Source organism: Musa acuminata, chromosome BXJ3-5 (genome assembly GCF_036884655.1).
Source record: "Musa acuminata AAA Group cultivar baxijiao chromosome BXJ3-5, Cavendish_Baxijiao_AAA, whole genome shotgun sequence".
Taxonomy (NCBI): domain Eukaryota; kingdom Viridiplantae; phylum Streptophyta; class Magnoliopsida; order Zingiberales; family Musaceae; genus Musa; species Musa acuminata.
The window spans coordinates 37,887,285-37,906,598 of NC_088353.1; the positions used below are offsets into that span (position 1 = coordinate 37,887,285).

The window sequence follows — 19,314 nt, forward strand, 5'->3', positions numbered from 1 at the left end:
TGATAATATGTTAACATAATCATAATAATATTATCATGATTTATTTTTTTAATAATATTATTCTTATTAGACTTCTGTAAAATGATGCTTCTATCGAAGACACAAATTTTGGACTAAAGTAGAATAAATCACTAGTAAGATAAAAGCTTGATAAGATCATACTGATTAGAAAATAAGAAATGAGAGATACTTATCATTCTGAATTTTGTCATAAACAAAATAGAATCAATAGCTATGTGCTTTATTTAAGAGTGATATAGGATTAGCACATATATATTATCTTGATATTATCACCATAATATAAAAGGAGGATCGGATAATGTCAAGTATAATTCCTAGTAAAAGCAACAGCTTAATATTCAGTTTACGTAAAAGATTTTGCAATAGAGCATTGTTTCTTAGAACTGTACGTTAGATTTTGAAAAAAAAAATTGACATAAGCACTAGTAGGCCCAATTAACATATAAAAATGTTAATTGATAATCAATATTACCCTTTTAGGTACTCGAGAATATATTTAATGACAATCCAATTGTTGAAAGTATGCTTGTGCAGATAATTTATTCACCGCCAACAATTTGACGATACTAAGTGACATCATTAAGATTAGCACTATCAAATAAAATCAGACGAATACTCGTAGAGATTGGCATAGTGATAAATATTGGTTTCAAACATCTTAATGCTATCAAGAAGATCATAAAAATACTTCGGTTGAAAAAAATAATAGATCATTTATCATGTGGATTACTTGAACATAGAAAATAGCTAAGCGACATAAGATCTTTGATAAAATAATTATTTCTAAGTTACTAAATAAACTAATTAATTATTATTAATCTATTAATAGTAATAATTAAGTCATTCATATAAATTAGTAAAAATTTAAGTGCCCTCATCAGAATAAATGAATAACAAATTATTAGATTGAGAATTATGAAATCCAACATAGACTAGATTTGTTCAAAATTTATGATACGAAGCACTAGAGGCCTACTTTGGACTTTAAAGAGTTTTGACAACTTATACATGTTAAGGAAGATTATAATTAACAAAGTCTGAAAGTTATCTTATAAATACATCTTCAAAAATATGATCAGGAAGAATTACATTATTCATATTTAACTATGGAAGTCCCCAACTTTTAGATAAGGCAAGACAGAAAATAATAAATTAGTGTTGACTTCACAATTGAGTTAAAAGTGTCATGGTAACCAAGGCCTATTGATGAAATCCTTTTATAACAAGTCTTGCTTTATACTTATTAATAGACTTATCAGGATTTTATTTGATATAAAAAACTCATTTATACCTAGGTTTTGACTCAAATGAAATTAGACTAAGACTTATGTATCATTCCTTAATAAGTCATTATACTCTTCAAACATTATTGCTTACCATTGGAGATTTTTTATAGCTTGTTGATATTATAAGGCTCAAAAATAATTTTTTATGATTATTTTATTAAAAAAACTATTTATTTGGTTTGAAGATTTTATTTTTGGATCTATAAGCATTGGATAAATTGGCATATGGTAAATGATATCTCTAAGATGTGTTGGACAAAAAGAATTTAAAATAAGGGTATTAAAATCATGCCTTATGAATTTTATGTATAAAATTCTCAGAAAAGCAATTGGATTAACAAAGTAACTTATGGTTGATCATGCACCATTGAGAAAGGACTTGAGCTAGGGAGCATATGGAACCAAAATTAGTAGGTTCTAAGTGGATAAAATATTTAGATTAATGAGTGGGGTTGATGTTTCAACTTATATGACAATGATAATATAAGGTGGCTCATAAATTTGGGAAACCCAAGGAAAGAAAGAGTCAAGTGATTTATAAGGAAAGATAAATTTCATAAAATCAACATGACAAAAAATAATAACTCTTTTGATTGATGGATCAAAATATTTATAAATTTAGTAGAATACGTAAAAAAAAAACACATGATTTTAATCACTTTAAATTTGTTTTGAGTGTAAGGTTTTAACTATAGATAGCATATACACCTAAAATCTTATAATTTATTATAGTTATTAGTGGATCTAAATAATTTTTAAATAGTGAAATCATATTGAAAATTATAGTGGGTATCGATTAATAAGATAATATTATCATAAATGTATGAGACTAAAATTGAAAAAATAAGAAATGCGAGACCAATTTGGATGATACATGATGACAACATTCCATAATCACTTTATATTCATGAGTATGAGGAGGGAAGAGAAAATAAAAAATTTTATTAGTTTTAAGAAAGTCACTAAGCTTTTGAAATTCACCATCATTGTCAGAATAAAATAAAATAATAAATTATTAAAGAAACTTTTTAACAATAAGCTCAAACTTACAAAACATAATGAATACTTCGATTTTTACTTCAAGCGAAATAACCATATATACTTTGTGAAATGATTAGTAAAAATAAGATAATAGTTAAACCCATCATAAGTTTGTGTTAATACGAAATCCCAAATATTAGAATATATAAGTTTAAAAGATAAATTACATAATCTGATTTAAAACTTAAAGGAAGAATAGCATGAGCAATTGTACTATTTTTAAAATAAAATCTGGTCAAAGCAAAGATAGATTTGGATAAATTCTATCTAAATCTATATCTTTGGATTTGGATGCTGCAACAGTTCAATTGATAAATTCTATATCTTTTCAACCCCTCCATAAGATCTGCCCTCATATTGAGATCTTACGTAATAAATGAAGAAGGTAAAAATTCAATAGGAATATTATTAGAAATATATATTTTAGATATAGATATTAAGTTTTTTTTAGAGGGAGTCGAAAGGTTTGTAGAACTAAGATATGTTATTCTGAAACTTCTACTATCACCTATCATGATACCATCTGAATCATCATAATTTTAGTGAAGAAACATATTATTCAAATCAAACATAACAGAAGTCTCGAAACCAATAAGACAATTTGATGAAGATTAAAAAGATTAAGTAGTAAAATGAGTGATGATAATAAAACCAAGTTATACAATAGGATATGTAGATGCAACGTGATCTTACGTGTCATATATTTGATAAGTGATTTTGCTATTGAATTATGTTAGAAAAATGTCTATATATTTTTTTCATTTATGTTGATCCCAAGCCTAATTAATGGCAATCACTAATTAGTATCCGACTTAAAACGGATCGGATAAATACGACTACAGAAGAAACCCGACCCACTTCCATCAACGGGTGACAACAATGGAAGGGTTCTGCTCCTCTCGAGCAAGCCATCTCAGGGAGTGATGGACGGTTCAGATCACTACATCATTGGGATCACTTCCTTACCGTTTCGCTTGCTTGCGTCATCCATGATCCATCTCTATTTCTGCGTTCCCCGTCCATCCGTCACTCTCGAACCCTAAAACCGCGAAAGGGGAAGCAATCACAACTCGGTTGAGGTCATTGATCTGTTAGATCGGTGCTTTAGTTAACTTCGTGCTATTTCCTTGCTTATGCTTTGATTTGGATGTAAGCTTTTATGCGGTGATCTTCTATTTGCTGTCCGTGATTTGGATTCGTTTTCTCTTTGAGAAGAATTTAAGAAACTGGATGATGGACCCTTAGTTTGGTTATGTTTTGATCCGTGAAAGTAACTACCAGAGACTACTAAAGCTGTTGAGGAGGATTATCTTCTCGATTAATTTTCGATGATATCGCCTTGTTCTCGATGTATTCCTCCGATGAATTTGCTGTGTTTGGCACTTGTTGATATAGCTTAGTGCTCCGTCCTGCAATAGAGTTTGTATTGGGGCAAAACAAATAGAACTGGGTGAGAAGGAACATCAGTTAGCAGGTTGTTGAGTGGAAGAGTGACTATCATCTCACTTGCTTGAATAGGGTTCCATGGACATTGTTTATTGGAACAATAACTATCATCTTATGTAGCATGGTTGAAGAGGTTCTGGTGAAACAGGTGAAGTTTGTACGTGATTAGGTGCTTTTCCATTCAGCTTGAGCTGATCCAATTGGCAGTCCTACTTGAGGCAGCCTCGGACAAATCTTTTCAAACAAAGTTAGGTTTGCTTGGTTGGGGTTCTTCATTCTGCAAATCCATACTAATTCTGACATGTTAAGGGGATATTGAAATTCTAGTTCTATAACACATACTTTGGTTTGTATTTGAATTTGGGCTGAACTTAAGACTAATTTCAACCAAAAAGAATCATGTACTCCTCTCCCTTTAGATTATGATTATTGTAAACTTTCATTCTCGTTTGAAACTGTTCTTATTTATACTATTTCCTTTTTGACTGCTAATGATGTCCATGGTTTTTGTTGATTGAACCATAGACAGTTCTATCATGCAGTTTGATAATGTGGCAAATGCCCTTTCTTGCTGTCTGAGAGGAAAAAGAATTCCATGATTATTTATCTTTTCTTCCCTTATTTGACTAACCTTTTTCCTGTGCCTATTGAATTGACTTTTTCTACTTTTTTTGAGATTATGAATTCCATGCTAGACATCAAGATTGACTTTTCATACAGTTAAGCACGTGTGCAGACCATTGTCAATTCATTACTTCCTGAATTGATACATATTGACAAGGGTGGTTCAGTAAATGAGTTCTCTTTTTCTTTTGAAGCTGATTATATTTTTCTGATTTCGCACAGCCATGAAGGTGCGGTCATCAGTAAAGAAGCTATGTGAGTTTTGTAGGACAGTTAAACGTCGGGGGAGAGTTTATGTGTTATGTACTGCCAATCCCAAGCATAAACAGAGGCAAGGCATATCAACATTTGCTTATGAGGGGCCGGTGCCTTGTGCGTAAGTGTTCTGGTCATATACCTTCTATTTCTTTCTTTTGGTGCTTGTGTCCTCTATATATTCCGACATAATTGCTTTGCTTTCAGTTTCATGGTTCCTTAGTTTTTTCTTCCCTTCTGCTCTATGGTTCTTGAAACTTTCTGTCTAATCAAAAAGACACGGTATCAAAGTTTTAAACATGGTTAGACAGTAGAATAGCTCTTTTGGATCTTGCAATGTTAGTGAGATGTTGTTCATGAGTGTCATTTCTTAAGCTTGCTTAAAGTTGTAAAATTCACTTTTTAGAATGGCACTGGACCAAGCGAATCCATTATAAGTCTATTCTCGTCTATAGAACAATGATTGTTTCCAGTGCCACTATGTCATAATCTGCCGACTCCAATGAACAATCATTATTGAACTGAAGTGGTAGTACTAAAGTAAACCATGGAAATCAGAAAAACTTAGGATGCACTCGGCCGTTGAAGAATATGAAATCTTAGCCTGGTGTTCAAGCATTTGCATCTCTGACATCAAGAAGACACGGTATCAAAGTTTTAAACATGGTTAGACAGTAGAATAGCTCTTTTGGATCTTGCAATGTTAGTGAGATGTTGTTCATGAGTGTCATTTCTTAAGCTTGCTTAAAGTTGTAAAATTCACTTTTTAGAATGGCACTGGACCAAGCGAATCCATTATAAGTCTATTCTCGTCTATAGAACAATGATTGTTTCCAGTGCCACTATGTCATAATCTGCCGACTCCAATGAACAATCATTATTGAACTGAAGTGGTAGTACTAAAGTAAACCATGGAAATCAGAAAAACTTAGGATGCACTCGGCCGTTGAAGAATATGAAATCTTAGCCTGGTGTTCAAGCATTTGCATCTCTGACATCAAGAAGACACGGTATCAAAGTTTTAAACATGGTTAGACAGTAGAATAGCTCTTTTGGATCTTGCAATGTTAGTGAGATGTTGTTCATGAGTGTCATTTCTTAAGCTTGCTTAAAGTTGTAAAATTCACTTTTTAGAATGGCACTGGACCAAGCGAATCCATTATAAGTCTATTCTCGTCTATAGAACAATGATTGTTTCCAGTGCCACTATGTCATAATCTGCCGACTCCAATGAACAATCATTATTGAACTGAAGTGGTAGTACTAAAGTAAACCATGGAAATCAGAAAAACTTAGGATGCACTCGGCCGTTGAAGAATATGAAATCTTAGCCTGGTGTTCAAGCATTTGCATCTCTGACATCAAGAAGACACGGTATCAAAGTTTTAAACATGGTTAGACAGTAGAATAGCTCTTTTGGATCTTGCAATGCTAGTGAGATGTTGTTCATGAGTGTCATTTCTTAAGCTTGCTTAAAGTTGTAAAATTCACTTTTTAGAATGGCACTAGACCAAGCGAATCCATTATAAGTCTATTCCCGTCTATAGAACAATGATTGTTTCCAGTGCCACTATGTCATAATCTGTGGAGTCCAATGAACAATCATTATTGTACTCAAGTGGTAGTACTAAAGTAAACCATGGAAATCAGAAAAACTTAGGATGCACTCGGCCGTTGAAGAATATGAAATCTTAGCCTGGTGTTCAAGCATTTGCATCTCTGACATCAAGAAGACACGGTATCAAAGTTTTAAACATGGTTAGACAGTAGAATAGCTCTTTTGGATCTTGCAATGTTAGTGAGATGTTGTTCATGAGTGTCATTTCTTAAGCTTGCTTAAAGTTGTAAAATTCACTTTTTAGAATGGCACTGGACCAAGCGAATCCATTATAAGTCTATTCCCATCTATAGAACAATGATTGTTTCCAGTGCCACTATGTCATAATTTGCCGACTCCAATGAACAATCATTATTGTACTGAAGTGGTAGTACTAAAGTAAACCATGGAAATCAGAAAAACTTAGGATGCACTCGGCCGTTGAAGAATATGAAATCTTAGCCTGGTGTTCAAGCATTTGCATCTCTGACATCAAGAAGACACGGTATCAAAGTTTTAAACATGGTTAGACAGTAGAATAGCTCTTTTGGATCTTGCAATGTTAGTGAGATGTTGTTCATGAGTGTCATTTCTTAAGCTTGCTTAAAGTTGTAAAATTCACTTTTTAGAATGGCACTGGACCAAGCGAATCCATTATAAGTCTATTCTCGTCTATAGAACAATGATTGTTTCCAGTGCCACTATGTCATAATCTGCCGACTCCAATGAACAATCATTATTGAACTGAAGTGGTAGTACTAAAGTAAACCATGGAAATCAGAAAAACTTAGGATGCACTCGGCCGTTGAAGAATATGAAATCTTAGCCTGGTGTTCAAGCATTTGCATCTCTGACATCAAGAAGACACGGTATCAAAGTTTTAAACATGGTTAGACAGTAGAATAGCTCTTTTGGATCTTGCAATGCTAGTGAGATGTTGTTCATGAGTGTCATTTCTTAAGCTTGCTTAAAGTTGTAAAATTCACTTTTTAGAATGGCACTAGACCAAGCGAATCCATTATAAGTCTATTCCCGTCTATAGAACAATGATTGTTTCCAGTGCCACTATGTCATAATCTGTGGACTCCAATGAACAATCATTATTGTACTCAAGTGGTAGTACTAAAGTAAACCATGGAAATCAGAAAAACTTAGGATGCACTCGGCCGTTGAAGAATATGAAATCTTAGCCTGGTGTTCAAGCATTTGCATCTCTGACATCAAGAAGACACGGTATCAAAGTTTTAAACATGGTTAGACAGTAGAATAGCTCTTTTGGATCTTGCAATGTTAGTGAGATGTTGTTCATGAGTGTCATTTCTTAAGCTTGCTTAAAGTTGTAAAATTCACTTTTTAGAATGGCACTGGACCAAGCGAATCCATTATAAGTCTATTCCCATCTATAGAACAATGATTGTTTCCAGTGCCACTATGTCATAATTTGCCGACTCCAATGAACAATCATTATTGTACTGAAGTGGTAGTACTAAAGTAAACCATGGAAATCAGAAAAACTTAGGATGCACTCGGCCGTTGAAGAATATGAAATCTTAGCCTGGTGTTCAAGCATTTGCATCTCTGACATCAAGAAGACACGGTATCAAAGTTTTAAACATGGTTAGACAGTAGAATAGCTCTTTTAGATCTTGCAATGTTAGTGAGATGTTGTTCATGAGTGTCATTTCTTAAGCTTGCTTAAAGTTGTAAAATTCACTTTTTAGAATGGCACTAGACCAAGCAAATCCATTATAAGTCTATTCTCGTCTATAGAACAATGATTGTTTCCGGTGCCACTATGTCATAATCTGCCGACTCCAATGAACAATCATTATTGTACTGAAGTGGTAGTACTAAAGTAAACCATGGAAATCAGAAAAACTTAGGATGCACTCGGCCGTTGAAGAATATGAAATCTTAGCCTGGTGTTCAAGCATTTGCATCTCTGACATCAAGAAGACACGGTATCAAAGTTTTAAACATGGTTAGACAGTAGAATAGCTCTTTTAGATCTTGCAATGTTAGTGAGATGTTGTTCATGAGTGTCATTTCTTAAGCTTGCTTAAAGTTGTAAAATTCACTTTTTAGAATGGCACTAGACCAAGCGAATCCATTATAAGTCTATTCTCGTCTATAGAACAATGATTGTTTCCAGTGCCACTATGTCATAATCTGCCGACTCCAATGAACAATCATTATTGTACTGAAGTGGTAGTACTAAAGTAAACCATGGAAATCAGAAAAACTTAGGATGCACTCGGCCGTTGAAGAATATGAAATCTTAGCCTGGTGTTCAAGCATTTGCATCTCTGACATCAAGAAGACACGGTATCAAAGTTTTAAACATGGTTAGACAGTAGAATAGCTCTTTTAGATCTTGCAATGTTAGTGAGATGTTGTTCATGAGTGTCATTTCTGAAGCTTGCTTAAAGTTGTAAAATTCACTTTTTAGAATGGCACTAGACCAAGCGAATCCATTATAAGTCTATTCTCGTCTATAGAACAATGATTGTTTCCAGTGCCACTATGTCATAATCTGCCGACTCCAATGAACAATCATTATTGTACTGAAGTGGTAGTACTAAAGTAAACCATGGAAATCAGAAAAACTTAGGATGCACTCGGCCGTTGAAGAATATGAAATCTTAGCCTGGTGTTCAAGCATTTGCATCTCTGACATCAAGAAGACACGGTATCAAAGTTTTAAACATGGTTAGACAGTAGAATAGCTCTTTTAGATCTTGCAATGTTAGTGAGATGTTGTTCATGAGTGTCATTTCTTAAGCTTGCTTAAAGTTGTAAAATTCACTTTTTAGAATGGCACTAGACCAAGCGAATCCATTATAAGTCTATTCTCGTCTATAGAACAATGATTGTTTCCAGTGCCACTATGTCATAATCTGCCGACTCCAATGAACAATCATTATTGTACTGAAGTGGTAGTACTAAAGTAAACCATGGAAATCAGAAAAACTTAGGATGCACTCGGCCGTTGAAGAATATGAAATCTTAGCCTGGTGTTCAAGCATTTGCATCTCTGACATCAAGAAGACACGGTATCAAAGTTTTAAACATGGTTAGACAGTAGAATAGCTCTTTTGGATCTTGCAATGTTAGTGAGATGTTGTTCATGAGTGTCATTTCTTAAGCTTGCTTAAAGTTGTAAAATTCACTTTTTAGAATGGCACTGGACCAAGCGAATCCATTATAAGTCTATTCCCGTCTATAGAACAATGATTGTTTCCAGTGCCACTATGTCATAATCTGCGGACTCCAATGAACAATCATTATTGTACTGAAGTGGTAGTACTAAAGTAAACCATGGAAATCAGAAAAACTTAGGATGCACTCGGCCGTTGAAGAATATGAAATCTTAGCCTGGTGTTCAAGCATTTGCATCTCTGACTTGGGAATATTGACAGCTATCATATTGTAAACCTTAGGTTGGAAACTGTGGTTCCAGTTTGAATATAAAGCTGTTTTAGGAGAAAAGCTTGCACGGATGACATGGGGCAGAAGCTGTACAATCTGTGACAATAGATGTTAAACTTGTTCGGTTTTGCTGCTTCAGCAATAATGGGGCATGCACTAAGGATACTAAAGCTTCTTTATTCTGGAGGCTACAAGCGGCTGCTTCATGTTTCTATCTCAGTAGTAATCAGAATGTGAGTAGGAAATATTCTCTTTCATCTTGCTTTAATAAGCTTTAGTTAGATGAGGTTTTCCTATCAGAGTGCAACGCAACAAATGGGTTTGTCACGTGCAGTATCAGATAGTTTAGCATGTTTGTGGTTCTATTTGACAGCCAATAATCCACATATGTGGTTACAGTAAATAAAGAAAAGGAAGCAATAAAAGTGGTTCCACTTGTTGGATGTGCTGCTTGGGTTTCTTTATTACAGCAGACAGCAGTGCAGCTCATAACATTTCAATTTGTACTTACCTACTGCCTGTGCTTCAACATTTCAATGTGGCTTATATTACATAAAATCACATGAGATTTCTTTTTCTTTTACCCTTGTAGTCAGTGTATGTTCCTTCATGCTTTATGGTGTGTGCGCATTGCAGATCCTCCGAAGTGGCTAAGAAGCAAGAGCAAGAGCCTCCAGTGACTAATTTCTGGCCTATAGGACTGGCATCTCTTCTTCAGAAACAGGAGAAACAAGTTTAAACATATCTCGAGTACATTGGTCTGGAAATAAGTTAGAAACATGTCAAGGACAATGATTTGGATGTTACATGACTTGGGAGAGCTGCACTACTGTTGCAGATCTGATTGCGTGTATTTAGAAGCTTTTATCATCTGAAAGGTTGACTAGCTAATGCTACCTCAGTTCATTTTTCTACATCCTTGCAGTGAATTTTATGAGGTGAGATTCGAGGACCTTAGTATTGATTTCTTTCTTGAGGTATAACTGCCCTTGATTCCTCAGCATTGGATTTTTCATTATTTCTTCCTGAATAGGAAGGCCAGCGGGATGGGGGTGGAAATTTCTGTTGAAAACTCAGGTTCTTCTTATTCTCCAAGTTAATTCATTCTATTTTAAAAAATAAATTATTCTCAAAATTAATTAATAATATGAAAATTTGATAATAATAATAATAATATCATAATAATATTTAAACATAAATATTTTATAATTATTATTTATAAAATTTTAATATTATTAATTAATTTTAATAATAATTTATTTTAAAATAAAATAAATTAATTAGAAGAATATAGATAACGACTCTTTGGATTCTCCGTCGTCCCTATCCCCGTTTCGTCTAAAAACAAGTATTTGACATATAGGGAAAGATGGGTAATGCATTGAAACAATCTCATAAAACTGAAGGATTTTTCATTTAATTTATCTCTTATAAATAATTCCAATAACACCAATAAAAAAATCATAAGCGGTATAATAAGCATAATTTTGCAAGCAACAAAAACGAAGAATGTCCTTAGGTTTCCTTCCATACCACTAGAAGTCGTGTGATAATATTTCGTGCTTGCTTATAGATCATTTATCAAATAGACGACAAAAAAGCGTGATCACTTACCATTAAAAGATATGGATCCCCAACTGTCATCCATAACATGTATATGTCAATATTGACAATGATGAAATTACCATCCAAATTATATACATCAATGTGTTCAGTCAGTGTGGACACAACAATGGATCTAAAATACTGGATTTACCTACTACAGCACTCAGATAAAATAAGCAACTCAATTGCACAGGATGCTAAATACATCGATCTACAAAAATATTGTTTTATTCCCACTTAGGTTTAGTAAAAGAAGCCATGATTTCTTGCAACAAGCAATATGTAGGGATAAGCTACTACTATCTCTTTAGCAAACTGTGACAAGTATCAACAAAGAAATTGAAAAGTTGGCTAGATGCAGACTGGATACCTTGTGCAATTAAGTAAGTGCTCTCCCTCCTGGCATCCATATGCTTTACTAGGTAGATGATTAGAAGCATCATGCAGGCACCATAAAGAAGTGTTAAACTAATATACATGACAAAATGACATTATAAGGGTTGTCCTCAACACCTTGTGCAATTAAATGCCTGCCCTACTAGTGTTGATATCCTTTATTAGGTATATGATTAGATGTATCATGCACACATCACAATGAAAATGTTAAACTATAACATACCAAAGGAATGGCAGATACTGAGGGCAACCAGTACACAAGGATCCTGTCAATGCAACATTTGGGCAAGGTCATATCCCTGTAAGCATAATGGTTGTTTTCATTACTCAAACCATGAACATCTACATTACTGCAAGGAGCAACTTTACCTTGACACCAAAAATACCCTCAAATGACAACTAATGAGGGAAACAAAAAAAGAAAACAAACAACTGAAGCAAAAGTCAAACCTGCCAATGCAAGATTTGCACATGGTCAAATCCCTGTAAGCATAGTAGTTGTTTTCGTAACTCAAACTGTGATCAACTTTACCTTGACACCAAGAATCGCCCTCAAATGAGAAATAATGAGGTAAACAAGAAAAAGAACAAATGTGAAATAGTGCAAATCCTGATAATGAATGCTGAAACATATGGATGTACTTTAGCTCTGATGAAAACTATGAATCCACAATTACAAAAACTACCTGAAACAGTGTAAGTCTACTCTTGATAAAGAATGCTGAAAACATATGGATTCACTTTAGCTCTGAGGAAAACTATGAATCCACAATTACACAGAATAGCTCAAACAGCAGGGTTCTTATGATGTGTCATGTAATTTCCATTCTTTTACATCCCAAGGATCGGATTAATCTTCATCAGAACCAAGACATCATCTTGGTATCAAATCCTTCCTGGATAAAACTATATGCATAAGCCATATTCATATTTAACATTTTCAGTAAAGGGGAACAACGAGTTAGATAATCCCAGCAAACACAAAAAGGTTGTTTGAATTTATTTTTTTTCTCACATGGAGATCCCTCGTCCAATTAATGAGAAGAATTGCATAAACACTTAAGGTCAGAAGAAACAAATAATATATGATTTCAAAATGTCCAGAAGATTACAGCTAACTACAATCGATACAAGAATGGTATCAAATGCTCTCTGACACAACGAATTGACAAGTGAATGAAAATAATGGGACATTACAAGAGGCGAAACAGACAAGAAGAAATACCGGCGACCCTTCATCCAAGAAGGCAAGCTCAAAGGAAGCCACAGAGGACGGCGAAGCCGAGGACAATGAGCCAGACGATATGGAGGAGGAGGAAGGCCTGGCCGGAGACGAGGCCGCTCCCGCCGTTGCCGACCTGGCAGGGCCCCCTCTTCGCGACGCGGACGCTGGCGCACGTCGCCTCCGGGCACCCGCACCAGTACGTGACGCCGTTCACGCCGCAGACGGGGTCCGGCCGGAAGCAATTGATGCGGCAAGAGGGGGCTACCCCGTCGGATCTTCCGCCGCAGAGATCGACGGCGTCAGCGGCGGCGTCAAAGTCCTCGGAACTAGCGGCGGCGACGAGGAGACAAAGGAGGGATAGGGCGAGGAGAACGACGGGGTACACGGAGGAGAGCCGGCGGGAGGTCGCCATGGCTCGCCAAAGACGCAGGACGAATCCCTAACCCTAATTATCAAAGCCGCGTCGCGTCTTTCGGGGAAAGAAACGCGAACGAGAAGGTGAAGGAGGCGTTCTCTTTAGTTGCCACGTTCGTGGGATCCGCTTTTAGCTTCGGTTGGTGAGCGATAGGGGAACGGGTCGTGAAACGCCAACTAAAGAAATAAACAACAATAATAAAAAAATAGATTTGATTTTTAAAAAAAGAAAATTTAGAAGTAACCTATTTTTATCTTTTAAAGTTTAGATTAATCATTAATATTAATTAATTTAAACTAAGTTTTAAAAATGTAATTTAATACACTAAAATTTAGAAGGATAAATATGAAAATCACAGGAATATGTGCAATTTTGCCTAATCATAATGACAATGACAGAGATAATGAATTATTTGACCAAGTCCTACTACAATGTCCATGTGTGTATATATATATATATATATATATATATGACGTGATCTCATACACAGAACGAGGTATATTATTTCCTTCTCAGATAAAGACCCTAAACATTTCACCGTAGGACCAAAAAAATCATAGAAAACAGAACCATAAAAAGAACCAAGTTTTGGAAATAATACTTAGATAGGCTCTCGTCAGCATGAAAATAAATAACAGCATAATAAACACCGTGCTCACAATTGGTCATCACAAGCTAAAAACGTTACATTAGGATTCACATGAATTATGGACTTAGGGTGTTGAGGTTGAAACATGTTTATCTAATGACAAGATAATGACGTTGTTCACTCACAACATTGAGCACAGCTTATCCTTTTCGCGGTGGCATGAAACATACTTCATATCCCCCTCCTATTTGATGTACTTTGTGTCTGCTTTTTTCTCCTTGCCTAGAGTCATTCAGTGTGTCAGATGGTGGTGCAGAGCTTGAGGATCTTCCGGCAGAATAGAGCGGTGAAACTTCTTTTGCAGAATCAACATGAGTACATGAAATCTTGAGCATCTTCCTACCCATCATCCATTTCAGCATGATTTTCATATGGGTTTTACTGTTCGATCCATTGATGCTAGATTCCTGGACAAATGAATGTTCTATCAACCGTAATAGTGATAATTAAATCAGATTTGTCACAACATGTAGTACACAATGGTATAACAGAAAATTCCTTTCTTGCAGCCTAAAAAATAAAAAAGAAAAAAATTTACATGGTTTTAAACGTCAAAGCTTTTCCAAGTAAAATCAACAAATTTGAGCAAACAGCACCATACCTCCACATCACATTGCCATAGGTTTCTTGATGTTAAAAAATGCTGTAAAATTTGATCAAATTAGTTTATCACAAAGCAAAGCATAGGATATCAACATGAAACAGAGTCCATATGCACAATCTTGTGTCAATGTAGACACACAACAACAACAACAACAAAGTCATAAAATTTGAACTATTTGGAGTCAACTAATACATGAGGATAAAAAATATTAATTTTTCTTAACATTATCTATATTTTTTTCTTTTGAATATACTACTTGGCACAGTCCAACCAAGCCAAAGAAATGATGACTCTAGCCTTCATAATAATGAACTTAAGCATTGGAACATGATATATCTCAATCCAAATGGTGTCATGGTTTTAAAGCTTGATTGAGTCTGAATTAGACTTTAATTTTTTTTTTCTTTTAATGCCAAATGATGCATCCAAAGCACATGGACTCATGTTTTTAGTTTAATTTAGACTAGACTAGACTTTCAATTTTTTTCATCATAATTAGAAGTTTATATAGAATATATCTTATGAGATCTAATATTTGTTCACTTGAAAATCACATTCAATATTATGGTTGGTTGGCACGGCAACAAAAAGTTGATGACTAGGATATTTATTTTGTAAAATCAAAATCTTGAAATTGTGAGAACTAGTATCATGGAGTAATGACAACAAAAGAGTTATCCTAATTTTGATTTTACAGGTGACTATTTGCGATTCTAATATTTTAGAAGAATACTCTGGTTATTACTTGGCTGCAATTTGATGACTTATTATTTAAGCATAATAAATCTCTCATGGACCAAGAAAAAATACACTAGTAATATGGCATTAATGCTCAAACCATGGAAGAAAAAGCAACCGCTTATAAACTTTAAGAATGCTTTCCTAGGATAGGAGAAGGTTGTTCATAAATGCTTTCCTGTTGTTCATAAACGCAAGGGCTTCTATGGCAAAGGGAATAGAACCACAAGTCATGTCCAAAATTTCATCTTTCGGACTGGCCTCTATTTTGATTTTCATGGACAGCATTTTACTTGGTGTAACAACCGTTATGGGTCTTCTCGCATCTCTGCTAGGCTTAATAGAGCGTTAAGAAACCAGTCCTGGTTCAACCTTTTTATCACACTGCAGTCCAGCACCTTGCTAGGTGACGTCTAACCACGCTCCCCTCCTCATACAGGCCTTCAGACTCACTAGGACCTTCAGGAAACAGAAAAACCACATCAACATCCTCAAACTTGACTATGACGACCTGATCCAGGAGAACAAGGCTATCCTAGCCCAATTCTCAGATTGGTATACCCGTCTCTGGTCTTGTTCTATCAATCAGTTTCTTGAGGATTAGAACCTTCTTCCCTCACTTTGCACCCTCGTGAACTCTGACCATAATCAGCTCTGTGCCCCCTTCATTCTCGATAAATCCACACTGCCTTGAAGCAAACGGGGAAGGGTAAGAGCCCCAGCCTTGATGACTTCAATGTGGAGTTCTATCTCACTTACTGGGACACCCTGAAAATTCTCATCCTTCAAGTTTTCAACTCCTTCCAGAATGCTCCCTTTCTCCCTCACAGATAGTGTAGGACCTTCCTTGTTCTCATCCCCAATAAAGATAACCCTGACATTGTCATCTATAAGTTTCTGTCCAAGAAACTTACCAACAGATTCCGCAATCACTTTAATCACCTTGTCCAACAGGAACAATCTACCTTTGAAGCAAGGTGATCCATCCGCAGCAACATCCTTATAGCCAACGAGCTGGTCCATTCCATAGCCATCTAAAGGAAGCTTCTCTCTTGTTATCCTAAAGCTTGACCTAGAAAAAGCATTTGACAATATCTCTTGGATTGCCACTAGCAAGACCTTTTACCTTGTGAACTTTCCTAGTACCTTCTTAAGCTGGATCACGAAATGCTTGGTTTCCCCCTCTTTCACCTATTTGGTAAATGGAAACCCTTTGAACTAGTTCAGAAGACATCAAGGCATTCAGCAAGGGGATCCCATATCCCCTTACCTTTATATCCTTGTCCAACAACTGCTCGCCTCCATCCTCACCAGTCTCGTCAACAACAACAAGCTTACCCCCTTCAATATTAAGGGGATCAAGGACTCTCACCTCAGGTTCGCTGATGATGTCAATATCTCCTTTCAAGCAAACCCAAAATCCTACCATAGCGTCCTTTTGACCTTGGATTTCTTTGCCAACCTCACTAGCCTTAAGGCCAACTTGGACAAATCCAATATTTTCTTCCCTAGAAATTGTCCCCCACCCATCAAGCATAAAATATGTAGCATCCTTGGCATTAAAAAAGGCACTTGGCCTATGCCTTACTTGGGCTCCTTCATCTCTCACAATAGAATCTCGATTTCCCTCCAAAGTAGAATGGTGGACAAGACCCTTGCAAAGGTGAAGGGCTGGTATAATGGTTTCCTTAGCCAAGCTGGGAAGGCTGTATTCAACAACTCCATCATTAACGCCACTCCAACCCATACCCTTATGACCTCTTGGATCAGTGACAAAGTTGTCTCTCATATGAACAGAATATCCAAAGATTTCTTTTGAAATGACTCCCCAAACCATTCCAAATGTAAACTCATCTCCTGAGACCAGATCACCAGCCCTAAACCCAATGGAGGACTACGTTTACGGGACCTCAACTTGGTCAAAAAAAAAAAAAAATCAATTATAGACGTATCCTCCCTCTTCTCAACCGTGAAAACAAACTTTAGGTAAACATCCTCCTCACTAAATATGGTAACCCCAACCCCTGGGTCGACCATAGACCATTAAGGATGTTCCATGTTGAAAGGGGTTTTTCTTGCCTCACTAATCTGATTAGAGAATGTCTCCAAATTGTCATTGACAATGGTGCAAGTATCAAGGTTCGGACTGATCCTGGGTCAGCAACATATCATTCAGTAGATGGCTATTATTTTTAGCATAAATTTTGTTGAGAACATGAATACTGTTGCTGATCTGATTTCGGATGGATCTTGGAATTTAACTAAGCTGCAAGAGCTCTTTCACCCTCTCCTCATCATTCGTATGCTTCATGTGCCCTCCTCCCCCTATAACGATGCTTGAGTTTGAAGCCTGTCCCCACAAGGTTCCCTAACAGCCAGCAATGCTTATAGATTTCTCAAAGACAGCAAATAGTATACTGGCGATACATAGAGTGGTTGAAACATTGCATGACAACTTGTGGTAATCCCAAAAGTCAAAATCTTTACTTGGAAGCTTCTTTGAAACCGACCACCCACTTCAGACTACTTCTCCTCTACTTTTGTAGTTTCGGTTGTTTAATATAGCTACTTATCTTTTAGAGAGAGAGAGAGAGAGAACTAGTAAATATTAACAAAGGGGTGGAAGACGATAAAAATTTGGTCAGACATTTCATCAAACACCTAAAAGGCAACGCATTCATCTTGTTAGCAGCAAATGAACAACACACTATGTAGCCTAAGAAAAATAAAGAAAAAAGCAGAATCCATACTTAAGCGCCATTTCACTTTCTTCTTGCAAGTAAATAAAACAAATATGCAAGTATAACAGAAAGATCCAAGCTTTGTCACCTTGGCGTGGTTCCAAGTGTTGGAGACGGAGACGGGGCCATGGTCCTTGACGATCTGGTAGAGGCTGTGAGAGATTGCGGTGGCTTACTCCCTCGGCACCTTCGGATTTATTCTGCGGATGTCAGGGCTATGCTTCCTCGAGAAGCACCGCACCAACGCTCTACCGGCAACTGCAGCAGCTCCGCCGCGAAGAACAGCACGCCCAACCCTCCTGTAGCTCGACCACCCTCGTGTCAGCGTGTCAACGCGACGGAAGCACGCAGCAATGACACGGCCAATTGGCCCATAGTAGTATATGGGCCTTTGATGGGCGACTATTGCATTACGTACGGAACAATCTCAACCCATAACGGATGAGAACATTCTTCTTTAGCTTACTACAGTCAACAGCATTTTTGCAATCAACATGGGATCATCAACTCAACGTAAATATGTAGAATTTCTATGCCAACAAGCGAATCATCACCATCACTATCTTTTTCCTTTTATGGATTAATACATGTGAATTATCCACTTAAGACGGAGGACAAGATTTGAGTTTGTGGCATTTCCATCCTAGTATTTATATAGAATTGGTGTGTGGTATTTGCTTTGGAGAGAATTGAAGAAAGCATCCAACCTTATAAGCACAACTAAGCTTGCAGAACTTCATCTACTCCTTTGTACGATGAAGTCTTTCTCTTCAATACTCTGCCTCTTTTCATTTGAACCTTTATTAAAGAACAGCAGGTGATCAGATCAGCATTTCTGGCTATCTTCAATACTCTCTCTGCAAGTCTTCGAGCACACTAACTCCCCATATTAATGCTTTGGTGACTTGGTAGATAGCCAGAAATCTACTCCCACCCGATGGCTTTAAATGCCATGTTCCAGTGTTATTGCAGCGAACCCAAAGTCTACACACAAACACTGGTTGGTTCCGCTGTTGGCACCACCCTAAAGAAGGACAATAAATGAAGTGCAGTGCTGCTGCTACAAGAGTCACATGCTACATTTACTGTGCTGGGGCACCAGTATCCTAATGGCTCAGTAGCTGGAGTGCAGCTATCTACTAAGTCTAAGTGACCATACTTAGTACTTTGCTGGCGTATCAATCTCCAATCCCCTCTCCACCAAATCTATTGTCAAGATTATATGGTGCCCAGCTCAGCCAT

General features: G+C 36.3%; 1 protein-coding gene and 1 long non-coding RNA gene across 2 annotated transcripts; both read right to left on the minus strand.

Moving 5' to 3' along the window:
- Window positions 1-12,765: 12,765 nt before the first annotated feature.
- Window positions 12,766-13,462, minus strand: LOC103985675 (uncharacterized). The gene has a single exon (XM_009403453.3). It carries the CDS (start codon window positions 13,335-13,337, stop codon window positions 12,954-12,956), a length of 384 nt encoding a protein of 127 aa, XP_009401728.2. The 5' UTR covers window positions 13,338-13,462; the 3' UTR covers window positions 12,766-12,953.
- Window positions 13,463-13,912: 450 nt separating this feature from the next.
- Window positions 13,913-18,650, minus strand: LOC103985936 (uncharacterized). The gene is made up of 2 exons (XR_010496579.1): window positions 18,161-18,650; window positions 13,913-14,396 (listed from the first exon to the last, which is right to left on the minus strand). It is a non-coding gene; the product is annotated as an uncharacterized LOC103985936 (long non-coding RNA).
- Window positions 18,651-19,314: the final 664 nt, after the last annotated feature.